Below are 23,067 nucleotides of genomic sequence, written 5' to 3'. Positions count from 1 at the left end.
CTGATCCATTCATTCCTACCCACAAGGGGTTTGTCAGCATATTTTGTTGAAACTTTTTTTCTTTTATTCACTTGTGGGATATAGGCATTGCTGGCTAGTCAGTATTTATTGCCCATCCTTAGTTGCCTTTGAATTGAGTGGCTTGCTCGGCTATTTCAGAGGGCAGGTGAGATTTGGAGTCAGATGTAGGCCAGGCCAGGTGAGGATGGCAGATTTCCTTCGCTGAACGACATTAGTGAACTAGATGGGTTTTCCCAACAATTGGCAATGGTTTCATTGTCATCATTCAACTCTTAATTCCAGATTATTATTGAATTCAAATTCTACCGTTTGTGGCAGGATTTGAACCCAGGTCCCCAGAAGTTTTGGATTAACAGTTAAAGCGATTATACCCCTAGACCGTCACCTCCCCTTGTTATTACCTAGATTTGTTTGCCTCACATTAGGTGAAACAGATATACTTTGCCAAGTTGTATTTTAATTCATTTACAACTTGTTATCCGTGGTTCAGAAAGATAACTCATAAATTCAGCACAAAAAAAGAAAAATATCTTTATGCAGCTTTATTAGACATTATGCATTTTCTCAATATTTCTTGTTACAAAAAAAGCCTAAGCCTGTCTTTCCAGTAATAATAAGTCAGAAAGGTTATACAGGTTTTCAATAAACCAGAACATAATTTCTATATTGCCACAGCAGCTTCACAAGATTGTACAAAAATATGAGCCACTTCATGAATACTCTACATAATTTATATCATAAAACAAAACAGAACTGATCACCACTCCAAATGAATCATGGTAAGACATTGACAGGTCAATGGACAATCAGCTTTATTGAAAACGGTAATATGAAATTTATTTTAAATTTGGAAAGAAAATCAAAGTAGTCAATTGTCATTTTATGGCAAACTTACCAATGCTGATTGAAGAATATCCATAAAAGATCTTCAAGGTAATCTGTTCATCAGGCTCTTTAATGTTGTTTGAATACTCCTGGGTCTATTATGCATGTCTCTCCCACTAGGTCAAGTGCTTATTGTCCAAGTATCGTACGGCTTACTGTCTGTTTTCCTTAGGACCACAGAAATGACCCATCAAGGACAAATGCAAATACATAGGAGTGAGTCGGGTGACTCAGTGCCACGGAGTCCTAAATTCTGACATCCATTAGGTCCAATACCAAGGAGACGTTGGTGGAGTGAAGTATTGTTTTTTTCTGAGGTGTCATCAATAATTCTGCGCATCTGGCCTTAGACTTCCAGTGCTCATAGGGATGCCTTCATTTTGCTGAGGACATTTTAACTTTTCCCCTTAAATCTTCTACCCGTGGAATTTCCTTCCTTAGCACCAGCAAAGGCGACTCTGAAGCCATCACAAACCATTTGATTAAATGCATGTGCAAAAAAAAAAGTCTCTCATGTTGTAGAGATTGACTGTTTCACCAGGCATCAAAAGCTTACAAAAGTTTACCAGGGGGTTCCTGATTTACAGTGCATAAAATACTCAAGTGAAGACACCATTTGAGTAATCAAAAACACTCAAACAAGAACAAATCACATCATTGGAAAATCCACTTGCACACATACCTAGATCTATAAATAAGGTTCCACTTTGGCTAGTTAAATACAAATACCTTTGCTGAGCATTTCTTGTCCATCAGAGTGACCACAAGCCCTTATTACAATACAAACATGTTTGTAGAATAATGCAGAAAAGATACAAACTAGTTTTGAAATTCCAGAGTGTCAAAATTCACACAAATTTTTTTGGGATATCAAAACTTCAAAGCATTATCAAGCTCAGGAAGCAAGATTTCCTTTTTTCCCTATGTCATTATCTTTTAAAATGCTGTTTTCAAAGCACATCAATTGCTAAATGTTAATCATAGTAGATCAGAGGAACTTCTGGGCGACTAATTCAGAAGTCAAAAGGTACTGTGCAAATGAGTAAGATATTGTATTGTAGTGCAGGACAACTTTACAATTAAGACTACAAATGCCAAGGAGAGGCTAGTTTAAAACTAAATCTGATTCATTGATAATTCTAGAGATTTTTAAAAAAAGTAACAGAAAAACAACTTTACATTTTAATTCCAAAAAATATCAGCTCATAAAAAATTATACACATTGATGAAATCATTAATGCCTGCAGTATAACATTCTCAGTACCTGGTGCTAGTTTAACAATGTAGTTTGCTTTTAAAACCATTTCGCCCTCTCACACCTTTCTATTTATGCTTGGAAGACAAAGCTATTATTCAAACAACAATTGTTCTGCAATTTTAAGAGTATTTGCAAAGCAACATAAGAGATATAACCTTGAAATGTTAGAAAAATAGCAATTTATACATGTTGGCGAGGCAAGGCAATAGCTTATTTACTTGGCTGGGTCCTGTGAAATGATCCAAAGCTTCAGATTGATATGAATCTTCCACCTTTGTGAGAGTAAAAATGTATACATTCTACTAATAACCCAGTGAATTAAAGATTCCTGACATATTGCATATCTTTGCAGATTAAAAGTTAGAATGAAATAAGATTAATTAGTTCGAATCAGGTAACATACGAGGCATAATTTTATACCAAATCTTATGCTCCTTTCATTTGTAAAAGGCTATTCATCACTCTAGATGACTAGTCCAGTGGTTCAGTGGTTAGCACTGCTGCCTCACAGTGCCAGGAAGCTGGGTTCAATTCCACCCAATGGGGTGACTGTCTCTGTGGAGTTTGCACGTTCTCCCAGTGTCTGCGTGGGATTCCTCTAGGCGCTCTGGTTTCCTCCTACAGTCCAAAGATAAGTAGGTTAGGTGGATTGGCCATGTTAAATTGCTTGTAGTGTCCAGGGATACATAGTTTAGGTGGATTAGCTGTGGGAAATGCAGGGATACATTAGTGGCTGGTAGGTCCGGGCGGGATGCTCTTCGCAGGGTCAGTGTTGACGCAATGGGCTGAGTGGCCTGCTTCCACACTGTAGGGATGCTATGATCCTAATTCCAGACTCTGTAATTGGTAGGAACGAGGGTTTGGAGGAGGACAAGAGGGAGGTCAAGATAAGGGTCTGGACCTTTACTCCAGACTTGCAAAACTTTCTAACGAACAACAGTTTAATCAAGCTGTTAAAAAAAAGGAGGATGCTTTTACTTCAGCAGCTCAGTACACTGTAGCAGCTAGATGCAACTTCTATGTCTAAAAAGATGAGGCTAACTCTAACAGACATGTTTTATAAGTTAGAAAATGCATACGCATGCTTGGTGTAATATTTGAAAACTATGTACAACCTCAAAGACGAAAGGTTTCCAATGTTTCAGCAACAGGTACACATTTTCCTAAATTTACTACAGTCAGCAGTTAAAGCGCACTTTGTCTGAAGTATTGTTCTATTGTGCCTTTATTCACAGCACATCCTATGATTCGGAATATTTTTCTTTCAAGTCCAAGGAGATTTAATGCTGAACCGAAACAATCCTTTGCAAGAGCTGATCTTCAGTTATCTACATCTAGTTGTTAACTCCTCATCAGCTCAAATCTCTGGATTCATGCTGTTTTAAAAAGGAAGAGGAATGGCATCTGACTCCCACTGTTTCTGCCCATTGGAGTGGTTTGTTAGATGCAGAAACCGGTGTTTCTATGCAGAAGCATTGATTGTCCTTGTTAATGGCCACCTGAACTGGGTGGGTTGTGAATCCAGTCAATGACGATAAGAGTCATGCTTCCAATCATAAAGATTATGCCGATGATAAGGAAAATCATAGCCTGGAAAACATGAGGCACAGAAAAAGAAATTAACATTTAATAAATTTTTGCAACTTAGACCTAAAAACGGCTATTCATTCGTTCAAGTGCCAATAGTGATTGTACATTTCAACACAAAATGAGAAACTATTGTGGGATTCCCAACTAATGAAATATTTTAGAAACTAGTACAAGACTTGGGAATCGATACAGGAATCTCCAACCTCAATGATAGGAGGGGCTTCATCACTTTAGCAATTCGTCATCTGGCAAGTAAAAACTACAGAAGGCTGCAGAGGCCAAGTGTATTTAAGAAAGAGTTAGATAGGATCTTAAATAGTAAGGGGATCAAGGATAAACAGGGAGAAGACAGGAGAATGAGGTTGAGAAACATATCAGAATGCTGGAGCAGACTCAATGGGCCGAATAACCTAATTCAGCTCCTATATCTTACGCTCTTAAAGGATGTGTTTCTTTAAGATCCTTCAAGATCTAGAAGAGACGTTACACATTTCTGCATTCTGTGGACATTAAATCACTGCTATCTCAGGGAGTGAAGGAGGAATTTGGCGTATTACCCAGCTACAGTGAGTGAGGTATGAAGTTAAATTACGGTCATAAATTTTGAAAATGTGCTCCTAGGTGTTGAAATATTGGTCTGTACAACTCATGACTTTCAAAGTTACCCTAACAAATTCATCATAAACTATTTCGGTTGGTATCATTTACTGACCCCAATCTTTTGCATGGATTTCATTGATTCTTTTTTCACGAGTCTGATGTAACAGGCTGAAGGGAGTATGAAGATAAGCATTGTAGCTGCAGATGCACCTAGAACACAGGCCAAAAAAAAATCAAAATTAAATGTCTTCACGCTTCACATCTGATAAAATGCAATAACATAGCACTAGTCACGTAGCAGTACCCATGAGCTTACCTATAAACCCAAAAATATCCCGAATGTTTGGAACAAATATCACAAGAAGGTTGTCTAAAATTAGCAGGATTGCTCCAATTACAATATGTCGTATCCAGTTGAAGGACCGTCTTGGACATATCAGTTCCTGAATCGATGTTCGGATCTGTAGAGATGAAATATGATGAGCAAAATGTTTCAAACATTTTGCAAACAATGTAACATCGCCGCTCACCCACATCCCTAAAAATAGGCTTAGGGTTTGGGTTCTGTTGGCCTTGTAACAGAAGAATAAAAATTTTGCAGTACTGCATTTCTGATCTACACTAGTTCATTTTCAGTGTCAGAAACATGACGATGCAAAATTTCCTGCACTTATTTAAAACATTCAAAGGAAACCTTTCCTAAATAAAATCAGACTTGGCATACTGAATGCAACTTTGCCTCGATGCTTTTAGCATGTAAGCCATTAAATGAGTAGGAGGTTATCTACTTCTGTAGCAAAAACAGGAAGGCAAGTTATTATCTGAATGGCAATAGATTGGGAAATTGGAAGCTGCAATAGACCTGGGTGTAACCCAAATGAAAGTGAACATAGGTGAAGACGACAAATGGCCTTCATAGCGATAGGATTAGAGTACAGGAGCAGGGATGTGTTGCTGCAATTGTACAGTGCCTTGATGAAACCAACTGGAGTATTGGTCTCCTCATCTGAAGAAAGATGTTCTGGCTATGGAGGGAATGATACAAAGGTTTACCAGACTGATTCCTGGGACGGCAAGACTGAATACAAAGAGCGGCTGGATCAGTTAGGACTTCATTCACTGGAGTTTAGAAACTATAAAATTCAAATAGGACTTATAGGGTAAATCAGTAAGGATGTTCCTGATGACTGGGGAATTCAGAACTGGGGTCACAGCCTAAAGATATGAGATAGGCCAAATGGGATTGAGGTGAGGAGAAATTTCTTCACTGAGAGAGTGGTGAGCCTGTGGAATACTTTGCCACAGAAAGCAGTTGAGGCCAAAACATTGAACGTTTTCAAGAAGTTAGATATAGTTCTCAGAGCTAAAGGGAACAAAGGGTATGGGGAAAAAGCGGGAATGGGTATTGAGCTGAATGATCAACTTTGATGATCCTGAATGGTACAGCAGTTTGAAGGGCTGAATGCCCTGCTTCTGATTCTAGTTTATATCATGAGACTGCAAGAGCATCTAAAATCTAAAAACAACGGTCATATTCCACAGGTTTCATGAAAAGATCATAGTGGCAGAAGTATTCATGCTTTTAGTGAAAGTGAATGCATTGGGGCAGGAATATGTCATCTACTCCTTGGAATGTGCTCCACCATTCAATAAGGTCATGGCTGATTGGTGATCTAACTCCCTATATTTGTCTTTATTCCATATCGCAGAACACTTCTGGCTAACAAAATAAAAATCAATCTTAGGTTTTAAAGTTAACAACTTATGTTGTGTTAATTATTGTTGTGAAAGACAGTTCCAAATTTCGACTACAATTTGAAAATGTGTGTCTCCCTTCTAAATGGTCTTGCTGTAATTTTTGAAGGAGGCCCCAGAGTGCCCACTGGTGGAATATCTGTGTAACAAAGTTGTCTTTCATAATTGACAGAAGTGCTATTTCCTGGATCTGAACATTTATTTCAGATAAGCATCAAAGGGATTGTGGAGTATTGTGTATCCTAAAATTCTGTAGGCACTCTCCTGATCTCTCAGTGGAGGTATGGCAGGAGAATAGCCACAAAATTTCAGAAGGGAAGATACCAAACCCATTGTTCAGTGGTTTTGTAGCTGATTAATAAGAGAATGGGATACTGAGAGATTTGACAGCATACCTGGCTTTAAGTAAATAAAAAAAAGTTAAAATTGTGAGTGACAGGTTTCCCCACTTGTGCAGATTAGGAGACTAAATAAAGCCTTGTATGCAGCGTAAAGATAGCACTGAACTTTATTTGAACCACCTAATAGGAATACCAATGTGAAGTCTGAAGCAGTGGAATGAATCAGTTGTAATGAATACACAGGAATACACAGCGCAAAATAATTTAAGTACAGCAGTAGCTGCTGGCATAAAGGAAAATATCTCAATGCGGACTGAGAAGACATTTTTGTCTGTTGAAGGCTATGGTGGTAAAAATGAAGTATTTTGTTTTGGGATAACTAGTGCCCTTTAGAATAAATAGCATCCTTTATATATAAAATTGCAAGCACAAAAAAGTTGCTTACAAACTTTTTGACTCCTCTAAGGACAGACTCGATGGTATTCACTAACTGTTGCTCTCGTTTTGAATGTAAATTACGAAAAAGATGGCTAAACATTGTTGCATAATGATGATGTTTCTCCATTTTAATAATTCTAGCCAGGTAATTCTCTTGTTAGAGTAGCACACTACCAAATTTCATTCTAACCTTTTGAGCAGTTTATATGTTAATGTACCTCTTTTGCAACTTCAACACAATTGTTTTACAACTGAAAACCTAAAATTGCCCTTCTTATTCAGATACAACTGAGTTAGAAAAATGGTTTACTGTTGAAAACTGTAGAAGCATGACTGAATAAACAAGAACTCTGCAGTAGATTTGAATCTTCCATTTTAACCCCAACCCCCTCAAAAGTATTGGCATTTCCCAATGATGAACTCACCACTCCAACAATATCCCATTTAAAATCAATGCATCCTTTGTGGCCTATAGTATTTCAGTATCATTCATTGCTTCCCCAAAGTGTTTAACTGTCTCTCCTTCATAGCCCACTTCTGCTAAACCTCTTCGTGTGTCTTCTGCTGTTACCTGTCCAATTATAGCCAGTGAAATACAAACATTTTCTCTCTGCCCCTCCTCGAGTGCTCGAAGTTCCTTGGCCTCCTTCATTTCTTCACTTTCAAATTGCTCTTTGTTTGGAGTCAGTTTCCACAAGCCCATTGTAATCATCTAGCTTGCCCTTTCCACCATCCTGTCTGCCCTTGCTGCATGACATAAATTTGTGGACAGGACCAGAACTCCATTTGTGGCAACTACTCCTCTCTCACCGAGGGTGAGAAGACGGAAACCATTTTATTCAGACTTGAGCTGCCATTCAGTCTTTGCTGCTGACAGCCCCTCAGGCTTTGCTGCTTACCCAAGTCAACCTCAGTATCAGACCGCCACAGAATCCAATCCTCTACCCATTCGCCGTCTTGTTTCCACCTCTGTGTTATCAACCAGGTCTGTTCTTACCCACACATTTGTTTTTTCTCCTCAACTGCTCCAATTGATCCACTCATGAAACAAGCTCGATGAAGAGTCGTGTAGGTTTGAAACATCAGTTTACTTTCTCTCCATGGATGCTGCCTGATCCGCTGTGACCTCCAGCATTTTTATTTTCACTTCATAATCTCTAACTTGTCTAAAACTATGCTTCCCCTTTCAGTGCAGCTCACCACATCACAACCAATTTTTATCTTGGACCCCAAGTGACCCCTCAAAAAATTTCCTTGGTTTCAGACTCTCCAAACATTGAACAGCTTCTCGTCCCAGCTTCTGCCCTCTCATGTTGTACTTCTGGACATATCTTCCCTGTTCCAAAGCATTTAGTTGTAAAATTCCCTTTCTCACCCTCAGCACCTTAGAGCTTCCCTTGACTATAAAAGTCTATATCACAAAATATCCTTTTATCATCCATGCTTCTAGTTATCTCTCCTAACTCCTAACTCTCATCATCCATTTAAACATCTGGTTCCAATTTCTCTGCTGCATACAGACATTACTCGGTAAAGGTATTACTTTATCCTAGGTGGTTGTTGCTTTATGAAGCCTGTATTTCTCCTAATTAAACTCAAGACGATGCCCACTCAGAACTGGTTGTTCTCGTGAATCATGTGACATGGTGTGAGAACAGAGTTCTTCTGGCAATGAAGAAAAGGCAGAATTCAAGGAAAGCTTCAGCGAACTTATCCTGAAATACTATCAGCTTTTTCTGACAAAGTGTGCTACAACAAAACATTGATTTAATTATTGTTGCAATTTTGCAATTTCCAATTTTTTTAAGTAAATGACAGCAGGCCATGCCAGTAGTTTATTACCTATTTTATGTTTAAATCCTTAAAGACTATTTAGGTCACAATCTGACTTGCTAGTCTACTAGCTCAGTGTAATGCTTTTTGAAGAAACATCTGAAAAAGTGTATAAGGGATGGTTGTTATAAGGAACAGGAGAGTAGGCTAGTAAGCAATGTTTCAAAGATGAGGGCAGTCAATAACATCTTAAAATGATCCGATTTTGTGATAGAACTGCAATGGTTCTGAGAAACATTACAGTTAAACTCACTCCACATTCTGCCTTATAAGCCCCAATTGGAAGAACCACTCTCACTAATAAGATCTCAGATCCTACAGCAAAAAGATCTATAACATCGTCTTCGCAGATCATGTGACAGTAGGTAATGAAGGAGCCTTCTGGTAAAAGTTAAAGTCTGCACGAACAAAACATTATATAATGGTCCAGATTGCTAAAGGTTCACCTTGTGGTACTGTTGTCACACACATTTTAATCTTTGTCCACGACAAGACCCCTTATCAGATGCTAGTCTTTTCTATTTTGAATGAATTATTCCAAAGCAAGTTGATTCTGTTATCATGCAAATGGGATAATTAACAGTACCAATATCAGTTTAATTTGTTTCATTAAAGGTCATTGTAGAATTAAGATTAGAAAGTTCATACAGATGTCATTCCCATTAGGCTGAACATATTTATTTCTAGGATTATGGATGGATTTTGCAAATAAATTAAAGCAAATTATAAATGAAGGTTAGTTAATCAAAAGCACCTTTATTTTGTCAGTGTTGAGAAAATTAAATGCTTTTCTTTGTAAAGCTGCCCTAAGTTATGTGTAGCAGAGCTGTGTAATCCTTCTGCTCAATTCAACATCAGTAGAGTACTTGGAATAGGAATTCCTGTGTTTCCCACACTAGCCATGTTATATTCTTGGGGTGATATTACAGCATTGTTCCAAAGTTACAGTTCATTAACACTCAAATCTATTTCATATACACACTGCCTCACCACCTGAAGCAACTTCCATCCCATCCGCTTTGGCAGGATTTGAATCAAGGATGCAGGATAATGTGTTACTTCTGGCCAGTCCACAAACAAATAGGGCTTTTAATGGCTACATGGTTTTGCTAATCCCACAGTAACTGACCAGGAGACAAGTAACTAGAATGGAACATGATGAATGTCTGCAAGGCTAGAGGCGTTCTCTCAAATTGTGATTTGTTTTAAGAATGTGAAAGGAAGAGGAATATCCAAGGACTCTCCAAATATCGTGGCTTTTAGAAACGTCTGAAAAGTAATGATTTATGAAGTCTAAGCTACTTAAAGAATAAAGAACAGTACAGAACAGGAACAGACCCTTTAGCCCATCAAGCCTGCAGTGACACATGACACCTATCTAAACTAAAATCCTTTTGACTCGAATGTGGTACATATCTCTCTAAACCCCGCCTATTCTTCTATCTCTTAAATGTCTCTTAAACTTTGCTATTGTATCTGCTTCTACCACCTCCTCCGAAACATATTTCAGGCACTTATCACTCTTTGTGTAAAAAACAACTTCCCTCACATCTCCTCTAAATCTTTTCCCTTTTACCTTAAACCTATGTCCACGAGTAATTAACATTTATATTCTGGGAAAAAAAAACAGACTATCCATGCCTCTCAGAAGTTTATAAAATTACAATCAGGTCACACCTCATCCTTCAACATTTAAGTGAAAGCAAAGCAAGTTTCTCCAATCTCTCCTCATAGCTAATACACTTCAAACCAGGCAACATCCTGGTAAACTGTTTGATAGTCCCTCTCGTAGTGTGGTAACCAGAACTGGTCGCAATATTCCAAATGTGGCTGTACTGAAGTCCTATTGGCTGCAACATGACTTGTCAATTTTTATATTCTACACTACAAACAACAAGGATTCCAGCTCTGATCCTCGCAGCACACCATTGGTCATGGATTTCCAGTCAGGAAAATAGCCGGTTCTGTATCCATCTTACCAGCTTACTGTAGATCCCATGTGACTTCACCCTCTCCCCGCCATGAGGGACCTTGTCAAAAGTCTTGTTAAAGTCCATGTGGACAATATCTATCTCCCTGCTCTCATCTTTGTCGCTTCCTCAAAAAATACAAACCAAGTTTGAGAGACAGGACTTCCCACGCACAAGGCTATGCTGCCTGTTGCTAATACATTTATATATATTTCATTCTGTCTGACTGCATTTTCTAATGATATCACTACACACCATTTATCATTGAAGTATATTTCCTGCATTTAAACACTTTACCTCCTCAGCAAGTAATACTTATGATCAAGAATATTTCTTTCTTGGTCTCACCATCTATATGCTGCATTTAACTCTGTAATTAACCTACATGCCAGTGACCACAATTCTAAAGACATCCATTATTTGTAAAACATATTTGGTCAGCGTGATAATAGATGGCATTATAAAAATGCAATTCTTTTCTTTACAGTGGTGCTTACACTAACAAACCCACTCTGAAAGAATTTATTTGAATATCAAGAACAAAATCATACTTTAGAGATAACACAGTGTGGAGCTGGAGGAACACAGCAGGCCAGGCAGCATCAGAGGAGCAGGAAAGCTGGCATTTCGGGTCGGGACCCTTCTTCAGACCCAGCTCCACACTGTGTCATCTCTGACTCCAGCATCTGCAGTCCTTGCTATCTCAAACTTTAGAGATCCTGAAATCAAACATGTTCAGCCTAACCTAGCATCGTAGCAAACAGGAGAAAGAACATAGAACATAGAACATTACAGCGCAGTACAGGCCCTTAATGCTGCAGTTTAGCAATGCTAACGTATACTTAAAGTGAGACAGATGTCAGTAAATCATAAAAAGTTCAACGAGTTTTATCCAAGGTGGAGTGAACAGTAACATAGGCTTGTCATCATTATGAAAACCTGGGATTGCTAGAATGAGGACGATTGTGATGCCTTATTTGGCTTACCCGGAATTCCCAAGCTGAAGTGAGCTGGCCTGCAGGCCTAAAGCAGAAAGTTGAAGCTGCCAGCATGAAAAACACAAGCCACCACCGTGGCTGACCCTGGCAAGAAGCGCAAGAAAGAGATTTGAAGAGTCAGTGCCCTTCACACCTGTTGGATCAAACCAGAGTGAGAACTCACATAAACACCTGTCAGGACAGGCCCAAACAGCCAGATTCATTTAGTCATTAATCAATTATAAAAAGCTTCCTTGCTAATGTTCTCTTTTCCTTAAACATTCAGCTGCTAGAAAACAAGCAACCACTTGTTGCCAACAGTTTCAGTTTGTAAACTGAACAGCACAATTTTATCCAATTTATTTGCTTCACACTAGGGAAAATGCTCTTCAATGTTACTACTCATTATTGGTTCAATAAGGTTTATAAAAATATGCTTGATGTTATTTTTCAGAAAGCTAGATCTGATACACAGATGAGATGTAACTGTCCAGAACCACCTCACGCTCTGGCCAGTTTGAAGATGTTAATTGTTTTGGAGGGAGGGGACAGTCTGAGTCAGAACGGTGAATGAATAAAGAAAGCTGCAAATTTGAGGTTCAATCCACCACTGCCTGACCCTGGGAAAATACACTGCTAGTGAAGGGAGTGAGTTTTTCAAAGCTCCCAGAACGGGCTTTATTAAAATGGACCTGCTCGGAATCCATGGAGGCTCCTCCATGTCACCAGAAAGGCAAGAAACCCCAGCAGATTTTAACGAAACACAATTAATTGTCAAGCCATATTTTTATAAGTATTCAAGAATATTTTGAAAACATTTACACTTCACAAACTTCCTTTAGCTTTAAACATCTCTTATTATAAGCCTGATCCCTCATATTCTAATTTAAGAAAAGATTTCTACTGCATATTATAGTTATTAAGTAATATCAACTCAAATGTTAACAGCTAGTAACGCATAAGTTTACACAGTGAAGAAGAAACTTCAATGAATTTCCTTGGTATAGGACAACTTACTGAACACATGCTATTATTTTCTAGGTTAACAGTTCGTACTATTGCATCCAACTCACACTGTAGTTTGTAAATTCAGCCATTATTAGATACTCAGGGTAAGGGAGAAGGGAGGGGGACAGTGGGGGCTTGGTGAGAGGAGCCGAGTGGAGAGGAGGCCCAAAAAGTTTCCTGGAGAAGGGGCCTGGAAAAGTAAGCATTCTCCCACTAGAGTCAAGGTTAGGAATTACGGAGTCCGGAATAGGGATAGACAACTAATGACAGAAGTTTTACTTCACTGAAGAGTGCCAAGCTGTATTTTCCACTTTTCACTCCTGTCTCTCATGAATGCAGTGTTCTGCTGTATCAACTTTGCTGCAATTGTCCAACTTTGTTTGTGGACCACACGGTTCAAGCTCAATTTTTCCTGACCTGGGTTAGATTTGAACTGAGAACTTGTGGGATGAGAGGACTTTATTAAAGGTTACAAGCCCAGAGAACACATTCTTTAGAAATGTCGTGTTCTGATGGACATTTTGAAGGAATTTGCCAACTTCAACTTCCCTGGAAATCGTTCCAAATTTCAATGTTGACAAGATGGGGCACCTTGCTGAGCGTTATCAGCGACGATGAATGGATGGGTTCTTCTCTCCAGCAATCCCCACCCCCCACAACTGCCAAAAATGTCAAAATCATCCAAAAGTAACAAAACAAAAAATAGTCATTTGGGCTTCAATGTTGGGTCACCATGAGCCATTCCCCTTACTCACCGGGAAAAGTACAATGGGTACTGTTAATGTGACTGCTATCAGTACAGCCAGACGGACGCACAACAGTAACACATCAAAATGGTATACTTTTGTGAAAGTATGAAGCAGCTCTGTTTCAACTTGTCCTGCACCAGAGGAGATAGGAAAAAGCACACAGTCACAATTTGGAAGCAAAGAGATAAACTGAGCAGCAAATAGTGGCACTTTCTTACAGTAGTTGGCATTTTGCAAGTTCCATTAATTGAAGCACTAGATTGATGGTGCATGCTTTGTTAATTAAAAAAAAAATTGGATTATCAAATTCAGCAGATTTTGCGTCAGCATTCCTTTTCTGACTCACCATAAAAGGTCAGGTACCCAAAAAGAGCAGCCAGGAGGTACATGATGAACATCGCAGCAATTGACACATTGGACACATGTTGCATTTTCTTTTGAGAGCGACTGAAAGGTAAGCAGAGTTGTTTTTTTTAAATTGTCTACATGCCAGACTTGCCAACACAGTGAAAGATATATTTTATTCCCCATTCTAAGACCTCCCTGGGCACTTGCAGAACATATGTTGGCAGAACTGCTCATGTGAAGTGGTATAAAAAACAGAAAATGCTCAGTATGGCAGCTACCATGGAGAGAGAAAGTTAACCTTTTCATGTCAAAGATCTTTCAACAGAACTCATCAGACCTGACTGATGGTTAACTCTGAGATTAGTTTATTTGCTCTCTCCCTATCACTGCAGACTATTTCAGCATTTTCAGTTTCTGTTTCAGTTTTCCCAGTTCCAGTTATTGTTTTTGTATGAAGGTCTAACTCCTCATAGGAGATGAAGGAAATATTTTTGATTCATTCACTTCGTGTGGGCATCACTGGCCAGGCCAGCATCTACTGGCCAACCTGAATTGCCTAGAGGATAGTTAAGAGTTAACCACATTACTGTGGGACTGGAGTCACGTGGTAAGGATGGTAGATTTCCTTCCCTAAAGGACATCAGTGAAACAGATGGGCTTTCCCCCAATAGTCAACATCACTTTCATGGTCATCATTAGACTCTTAATTTCCGATTTTTATTGAATATGTATTTCACCATCTGCCACGGGAGGATTACAAACCCAGTGCCCCAGATGGTTACTTGAGTTCCTAGATTAATAGTCTAGCAATAATAATTACTCGGCCATAACCTCACCATTAATTAACATTAAGAAGCCATAACTTCTTCAGTTTTCTCTTGAACAGAACATGGGGACGTATTCAAGATAGTCAAGGTCTTTTCCCCAGGGTAAGGGAGTCCAAAACTAGAGGGCATAGGTTTAAGGTGAGAGGGGAAAGATTTAAAAGGGACCTAAGGGGTAACTTTTTCATGCAGAGGGTGGTGCGTGTATGGAATGAGCTGCCAGAGGAAGTGGTGGAAGCTGGTACAATTACAACATTTAAAAGGCATCTGGATGGGTATATGACTAGGAAGGGGTGAGAGGGATATGGGCCAAATGCTGGCAAATGGGACTAGATTTATTTAGGATATCTGGTTGGTATGGATGAGTTGGACTGAAGGGTCTGTTTCCATGCTGTATATCTCTATGACTCTCCTCCCTTCAGGATTTAAACCTGCATTTTCGTAAGGGATATTTACTCATTGCAATGGTAAAGGACTGTGAGAAGCTCCTACCCTTTAAGTTCACTGTAGATTGGAAGTACCTCAGGATGGCACACAAACGAAAAGGCAAGAATGGGAATGGTGTACGCTGTCTGAAAGAGAAATGAAAAGAACCTCATGAGGTTCTGAACAATCATAGAGAGGAACTGTTGCCTCATGATAGTTAAAGTCTGACATACCTGTGAGTTGAATACCAGGTATTTTGGTTTACACATGTTAGCTTCAAAATGGGCTTCGTAACTGACCCCATTGGTGCGGATGAGAGCATGATCTTCATCTTCTGCTGCTGTGTGTCCATTAATGTAGGGCGTCATAAGGTTCAGTTCGTGATCAGCGGTTATGTTACGGATCACTGGATAATCAGTTATCCAGTGGCCTGTGGTGTTTGTCAATGCTGTGAAGTTTCCTAAGTGATGATCCAATCCAAGCAATGGGCAGGGAATCTGAAATTTCTTATATATGACCTGGAAGAATATTTCAGTAGGTTTATTTTAAAGTATGAATGTTTTGTGCTAAAATATACAGTACAAATATAGTTAAAGTGTGGAGCAATCCTCCGTATTACAAATAAAAATGGAATTACATGTGGGGGCCAGTAGCCATGGCTAAAAATTGGAGGAATGAGCCCATCTCCACCAGTTTGGGAATGATGATTAGATCAGAAACGATTTTCAGATTGAGTTCAGCTATTATTTCAAGTAGCCAGTGTCAAAGCATGAACCACCAAGGTGATTGTTTTTAAACAGTATGGACCTGATGGGCTGAAGGGCCTTTTTTGGTGCTGTAGACCTCTATGACTATGGGAGGAGGTCACTGGGAAGGTAGGTCTGTAATTACACGGTGGTAGGCTCCAGTGATGGGGCCAGGGATGCCAGGTTCATCACAGTGTGGCAATAGGGAAGACACAGGGCAGGGGCAACCACCTTGGAACCAGGAGGCTTCCACTAGGCAGAGGGTGCCTGGCCAGGAGCTCTTCCTTTCCCAAGCAGGCAATAAATCCATTAGGCAACACTAAGGCCTGACACCCACTGCCACAGCTTAAATCCCATTAGTGGCACAGTGGTTAGCACTGCTGGCTCACAGCACCAGAGACCCGGGTTCTATTCCAGCCTCAGGCGACTGTCTGTGCGGAGTTTGCACATTCTCCCCTTGGGTTACCTCCCATAGTCCAAAAATGTGCAGGTCGATTGGCCGTGCTAAATTGCCCATTGTGTCAATGGTGTGAAATGCAGGATAGGGTTGGGGTTGGGGTTGGGGTTGGGTGTGGGTGGGATGCTCTTCAGAGGGTCATTGTGCACTTGATGGGCTGAATGGCCTGCTGCCACACTGTAGGGATTCTATGATTCTATGAATAGAATCACCTGACAGTCTCAATTAGTCCACAGACTAGCTGCTCAACACCCTTATCACTGTGGATAAAATTCCGCAGAATACCGGATAGCAATATTCATTTGTGTAACCCCTTTATCATCGGGGACAGATAAACAGTGTGCTTTCTGCAGACGTCTCCCATGGTTTACATGATAATCTCTTCCAGGCAGAGAATCCCAGTGCAAGGAGAAACCCTCTTTCCTGCCTGGCACGGTTCATCCGAAAAACTGGTTACAAATTATGAGTGGGAGACATTGAACCTAGACAGTTATACTGAGCTTGGCATGCTATTGTTCTAAACTGCAATTCACAAGGATTTCATAGAACCATACAGTGCAGAAGAGGTCCTTTGACACATTAGGTCTGCACTGTTAAAAAACTAAATCAACATTAGTTCCACGTTCCAGCAGTTATTGTTCCCTATGGTCACTATTTATAGGAGCCTCGTCTATTTTGCTGCCGTTGATGCAGGCTTTGAGGATCGGTTAGCTCAGTAGGCTGGATGGCTGGTTTGCAATGCAGAGTTACACCCACAGCATGGGTTCAATTCCTGCAATAGCTGAGGTTGCCAGAGAAGGGCTCCCTTTCTCAATCTCTCTACACATCTGAATCATGGTGCCCCTCAAGTCAAACGTCCACCAGTTGTCTCTCTGTAATGAGACAGCCACCCTGTGGGGGTCCAGTAGGATTATGGTGACTTGACCTTTATTATACATTCCTGCTTTTTATCACATACCCTATCACAAAGGGCTGGGCCTCTTCTGGAACAGACCTTAAACTGACATGAATTGGCAGATTGCTTGTCACTCTGCTTCCAGAAGAGAACCTGCCCATTCTATAACTCGCCTTGGTTTACTGTATAAGGTACTCAGTGCATACTTACAACACAAACGAAGAAAACCATACAAGAGAGAGAAAATCCACTTGTGTAACCAAGGTACCCTGTACAGGGAGAATCAAAATAAGTGATTGGAAGTTTTTTTTTATTGCTTCCATGACAATACCAACCATATTTGAAAAAGAATGCCTGAGTGTATGGTTAGTGAACAATGTGATTATGCCACTAAAATAACACAAATTATCAGTCATTTCTGAGCAAGTTCAATGGGTTATGTTATATAAATAGAATTACAGAGAACATACAGCATTTATTCATACCTTCTCCTACCCATCCTCATCCATTCCCTCCTCTCGCTCATGCTTATTTAGTCTTAAGCTTACAAAGGTGAAGGAGCAGTGCTTCGAAAGCTTGTGATTTCAAATAAGCCTGTTGGACTATAACCTGGTGTCATGTGACTTCTGACTATATTCACCCCAGTCCAACAACGGCACCTCTACATCATATTTAGCCTTTACTTAGATGCATCTATTGTATTTACCTCAATTATTCAACTATTGTGGTAGTGAGTTCCATATTCTCACCACAAACTGAGTAAAGAACTTTTTCTGAATTCCTCACCTGGTTGCTGCTAATTTTCCTGTTCCCACAAGTTAGAAGTGCTCCCTCCGTATTTACACTGTCAAAATCTTTTAAAGACCTCCATTAACCCACCCCCTCAGCCTTCTCTCTTCAAGAGAACAGAGACTGAGCCTGCAATCCTATTGCCATGCTCTTGATAATTGCTGCAAATTTGTTAAAACAGATCTTGAAACTGAAAATATATTTTGATACACAAAAATAAATCAAAGGACTGTGGATGCTGGAGAAACTCAGCAGGTCTGGCAGCATCTGTGGAGAGAAGGCAGAGTCAACAGAATCCAGTGACCCTGCTTCAAAATATATTTTGATACTTCTTTCTACTGGGACAAACTATAATAACTGGACAAGTGCAACTTCTGTGCTTTTATTATGTACTATCATTGGACAACAAGGTCTGTATTCTCAACAAAATGTTAATGTGTGCAGAGCAACATGCAAAAGTTAACTTTAAACATGTATTTACAGACGAGAAGCAGTAATTTTGAAATCCTGGGATAAAAAAAGGGACCTCTCTAAATTATTTGAGACCTATTCTTTCTGATGCTTCATTTCAATCGCAACATCTCAGAAAGACACTTAAATCAGATTCTGTTAACACAGTGCTCACAAGTTAATTTAGTTTAATTTAGCATTCCATTTGGTGCTGTCAGTACAAACTGCAGAAATAGAATCAGAGACCATACAGGTATATTGTACAGGAGTTATAACCTACCTAAATTCTTGAGAAATGTGAGAGGCAGAATAATGCATAGCGACACAAGTACAACAAGGTAGTTGCCATTTGTATACCACACTCTGGAACAGAAAATTTATTTGCATCAAAAACAAGGCAAAAGATCAAGCAATGTTGTCATGCTTCAAGTTCAAATTGCTTTATACCTTTCCTCCATGAATGCATCGCAAATGCCAACATAAAAACACTCTGCACAGATCCCATGACAAAAGTATTCAGAGTAGATAACAATTTCGCAGGTTAAATATTTTGGTTGCTATTTACGACTTGAAACTGGGTGTTGCCTTATTCATACATAGGTCATTGTGGTGCATGGCACTGTGTCAGATCCTGGGTTGTACACTCTGCCTGCCAATAGCTTGATTCTGCTCTTGTTCTAGTCTGAACTCAACAACTAAGGCAACTGGCCCAGGTGGAGTCCCTGGCTGTGCACTCAAATCGCGTGCGGAGCTGCCTGGAGTATTTGCAGACATCTTTAACGCTCCTTACTTCGATCTGAAGCCTGCCTCTCCCCCACCAACCCCCCAACCGTTTCAAGAAGACCACCATCATCCAGGTGGCAAAGTAACATTATGCAGTGTGCCTCAATGACCTTCATAATTATGAAGTGCTTTGAGATGTTAGTCATGGCTCACATCAACTCCAGCCTACTAAATTGCCTTGATCCTTTGCAATTTGCCTACCGGTGCAATAGGTCCAAAGTAGACACCATCTCCCTGACCCTACACTCAACTCTGGAACATCTGGATAACAAGGATACCTATATCAGGCTCCTACTTATTGACTACAGCTCATCCTTCAAGACCACAATTCCAAACAAACTCATTTCCAAACTCTGAGACCTAGGTCTCGGCTCCCCGCTCTGTAACTGGATCCTCGACTTCCTGACCCATAAACCGCAAATCAGTAAGGATAGGCGACAACACCTCCTCCACCATAATCCTCAACACCGGTACCCCACAAGGCTGTGCAAACTGCCCCCTACTGTACTCCCTACACACTTACAAGTGTGTGGCCAAATTCTGCCCCAATTCCTTTACATGTTTGCTGATGACACCACCGTTGTAGGGCAGATCTCAGACAATGATGAGACATGTTGTAAAGACAACAATCTCTTCATCAATGTCAGCAAAACTAAGGAGCTGGTCATTGACTTCAGGAAGCAGAGTGGAGGGCACACCCCTGTCTGTATCAATGGTGCTGAGGTGGAGGTGGTCGAGAGAGTCAAGTCCCTGGTAGTGACGATCACCAACAATCCGTCCTGGTCCATCCACATCGACGCGATGGTCAAGAAGGCACAACAACATCTCTACTTGCTCAGGAGGTTAAGGAAATTCTAATCGATTTTAATAGAATGGTGTCATAGAATAGATTATCCTTTGTTGTCATGTGGATTCAATATATAACACAGTGAAGAGTGAGTACTGTCGCTATACGAAGGCACCATTCACATTAATTTAGAATAAAATAGAAAAGAGAAAGTCCAACATTTCCTTCTCTGCTGCTACAGCCCATGCCAGGGGCCCACTCCATGCGGAAGCAAGTGTCCGACTCCAGGCTTCTCAGGTGAGCTGACTGACACTGTAACCACGCTGCCTCTGAAGACGCCACTGCTGTTCCGGAGCCCATCGAAGCTGCCTCCTGCCAAAGAGCTTCCTTTATCAGTTAAGTTGGAGAAAAGAAAAGGGGAAGAAAGGAAAAAGAAAAAGAAAAAAATACAGACGAAGGCGACAAGCCCAGCCAAGGGAGCCCACATGCTACCTACTCCGCTGCTGCCATCTTATCCATAAATACGCACAGAAACCCACAGCAACTGCTCTGCCCAAGACCACAGAATCGTGAACACAGTCCATGCCATCACGCAAACCAACCTTCCATCCAATGACTCCATCTATATTTCTCACTGCTTCAGGAAAGCAACCAACATACTCAAAGACCCCCTCCTACACCGGTTATAGTCTCTTCCACCATCTTCCGTTGGGCAGAAGATATAAAAGTTTGAATACACGTACAAACAGATTCAAGGACAGCTTCTTCACCGCTGTTATCAGACTTTTGAATGGACCTCTCAAATGTTAAATGTTGATCTCTCTCTGCACCTTCTCTGTGGCTGTCACACTATGCTCTGCACTCTGTTCTGCTACCCTCCCACACTTTGTATGGCACAATCTGCAATGTAAAGCATGCAAAACAACACTTTTCACTGTATTTCAGTACATGTGACAACAATAAATCAAATAAAATCGACTCTGCTCACATCACTGCAGCTTCCAGTCTCCCACTTAGGATTCTATTTCCCAATGTTCTATCCCTGGCCATACAAAACAGCGGAATCAAACAGGACCGTCTTCATGCAATGCATGAAACTTATCAGTCTCCACGTATAGAACAGCAGAAAAGTTACAGCACTGGAAAAGGCCATTGAAGCCATCATGAGTGTGCTGGAAGAATAAACCAGCCACCTATTCCAATCCTACTTTCTAGCACCTGGTCTGTTGTTTTGCAGGCTACTGTGTTTTAGGTGCAGATCCAGATTGCTCTCAAACAGCGCAGTGAATTCCAGCCATCCACTACCTTCTGAGCAAAAACTTTTCCTTGTGTCTCTTCCATTTTATAGAGTCATTGAATCATGCAGCATAGAATCAGGCCCTTCGGCCCACCGTGACTATGCCCACAAACAAACACCAACCTACACTAATCCCATTGACCTGCACTTTGCCCATAGCCTAGTATGGCCTGCCATTTTAAGTATTATCCAGATGCTTGTTACATATTGTGAGAGTACCTGCCTCCACCTCCCTCTCAGGCAGCATGTCCCACATACCTCTTGTGAAAACATTTACTCCCCACCTTTAACTTATGCCCTCTGATCTTAGACACATCTGCCACTGTGAAAAGATTCTCGTGACCTACTAAGTCAATGCCTCTCAAAATTTTGCATCCCTCAGTCAGAACCACCACCCCCCTACCCCCTCAGTCTCCTCTGCTCCAAGGAAAACAAACCCAGCCTGCACAGTCCCTCCTCATAACTAAGACTTTCCATCTGAGGCAACATCCTGGTGAATCTCTTCTGCACCCTCTCCAGTATAATCACATCCTTCCAATAGTGTGTCGACCAGAACTGCACACAGTACTCCAACGGTGACCTAACCAATGTTGTATAAAGTTGTAACAAAGCTTCCTTGCACCTATATTCTATGCCCTGGCTAATGAAGGCAAGTATCCCATATCCCTACTTCACCACCTTGTCTACCTATGTTGACACCTTTAGCACCCCAAGTTCCCTTTGTTCCTCAGAACTCTCTAGGGACCTGCCATTCATTGTGTATGTCCTTCCCTATTTAGACTCCCCAAAATCCTACCTCACATTAAATTCCCTCTGCCATTGCTCTGGCGAATTTACCAGCTGATCGTTATCAGACTGTAGCCTGAGACTACCCTCCTCACTATGAGCAACACCACCAAGTCTTGTTTGTCTTAATTGGAGAGTAGATAATATTCTTATAACTGAATATTGTAATATAAAATTTTTAATCAAACATTGTACTTATGGAAAATAACAGCATTCTAACCCATACACAATGTATAATAATCAATATTCATAATACTTGTCCTAAATTTAAATGGTTTTCGTTCCACTAATAGTACCCACCTGAGCAATTCAAAGCTTTCCAGAGTTGTAAGTCCTAATAGCAAATTAATGATGCAAAGTCCACACATATGAATCTCAGTTGGGGTTTGACTAGAACCTCTCACTGCTGACTAATTTATTAAATTCTCACAGTCAGGATTGGCAAATGTAAAAACCATTAAGGCTGATGCTACTGAAATAAGAGTCGAAATAATGTTATTATAGATAGTAATTGTTTGAGGAATTCACTGTTTGAGCCTCTCCATTAAATCAAGCCGCCCACCAGATTCCTGGAATTGGTGTTTTATTGAATAAACTCCTAAGAAACACACAATGGAAACTGACAGGCAAGACAGAGGCAGCAACTGGGAATTTTCAGAGGATAAAATGACAGGGAGGCTGCTTTTCCAAATTAGCAGGTGCATATATGGAGGGAAGCCAAGGAACTAAATGTAAACCAAGAATCTCCTGCTGAAGTTATGTTGGGGAATTGTTGGGAAAATTCCTGGTAGAAGATTTCATCAGAAGGCAACTGAGCTGTGAAACCTTGCTTGTGATTATGAACAAGAACCACGGAAAGACTTTGATCATCAACTTTGGTAGAAGCTAGTCAAAATTTGAAACTGAAAGTTGTATGGGACCAGTACTCACTCTCAACACAACTAATGTTCTATACAGAGATAGCAGGAACTGTAGATGCTGGAGTCAGAAATAACACTGTGTGGAGCTGGAGGAACACAGCAGGCCAGGCAGCATCAGAGGAGCAGGAAAGTTG

General features: G+C 40.4%; 1 protein-coding gene across 2 annotated transcripts in view; it reads right to left on the bottom strand.

Annotated features, from left to right (window-relative positions):
- Positions 1-2,890: 2,890 nt before the first annotated feature.
- LOC109937686 (sodium-coupled neutral amino acid transporter 4-like) overlaps positions 2,891-23,067 on the bottom strand; it is a 41,540-nt gene continuing 21,363 nt past the window's right edge. For both annotated transcript variants that reach the window (XM_048608015.1, XM_048608016.1), the window contains exons 9-17: positions 18,641-18,723; positions 17,332-17,390; positions 15,257-15,541; positions 15,090-15,169; positions 13,772-13,872; positions 13,432-13,556; positions 4,671-4,815; positions 4,467-4,564; positions 2,891-3,754 (exon numbers count right to left, since the gene is read on the bottom strand). In XM_048608015.1, coding sequence (XP_048463972.1) covers positions 3,653-3,754; positions 4,467-4,564; positions 4,671-4,815; positions 13,432-13,556; positions 13,772-13,872; positions 15,090-15,169; positions 15,257-15,541; positions 17,332-17,390; positions 18,641-18,723 — 1,078 coding nt within the window. In that variant the 3' untranslated portion in view covers positions 2,891-3,652. The remainder of the gene's footprint in view (positions 3,755-4,466; positions 4,565-4,670; positions 4,816-13,431; positions 13,557-13,771; positions 13,873-15,089; positions 15,170-15,256; positions 15,542-17,331; positions 17,391-18,640; positions 18,724-23,067) is intronic.

The sequence above is a fragment of the Rhincodon typus genome, chromosome 18 (assembly GCF_021869965.1).
Source record: "Rhincodon typus isolate 14 chromosome 18, sRhiTyp1.1, whole genome shotgun sequence".
Classification (NCBI taxonomy): domain Eukaryota; kingdom Metazoa; phylum Chordata; class Chondrichthyes; order Orectolobiformes; family Rhincodontidae; genus Rhincodon; species Rhincodon typus.
This window is presented reverse-complemented; position numbering and strand designations above follow the sequence as displayed.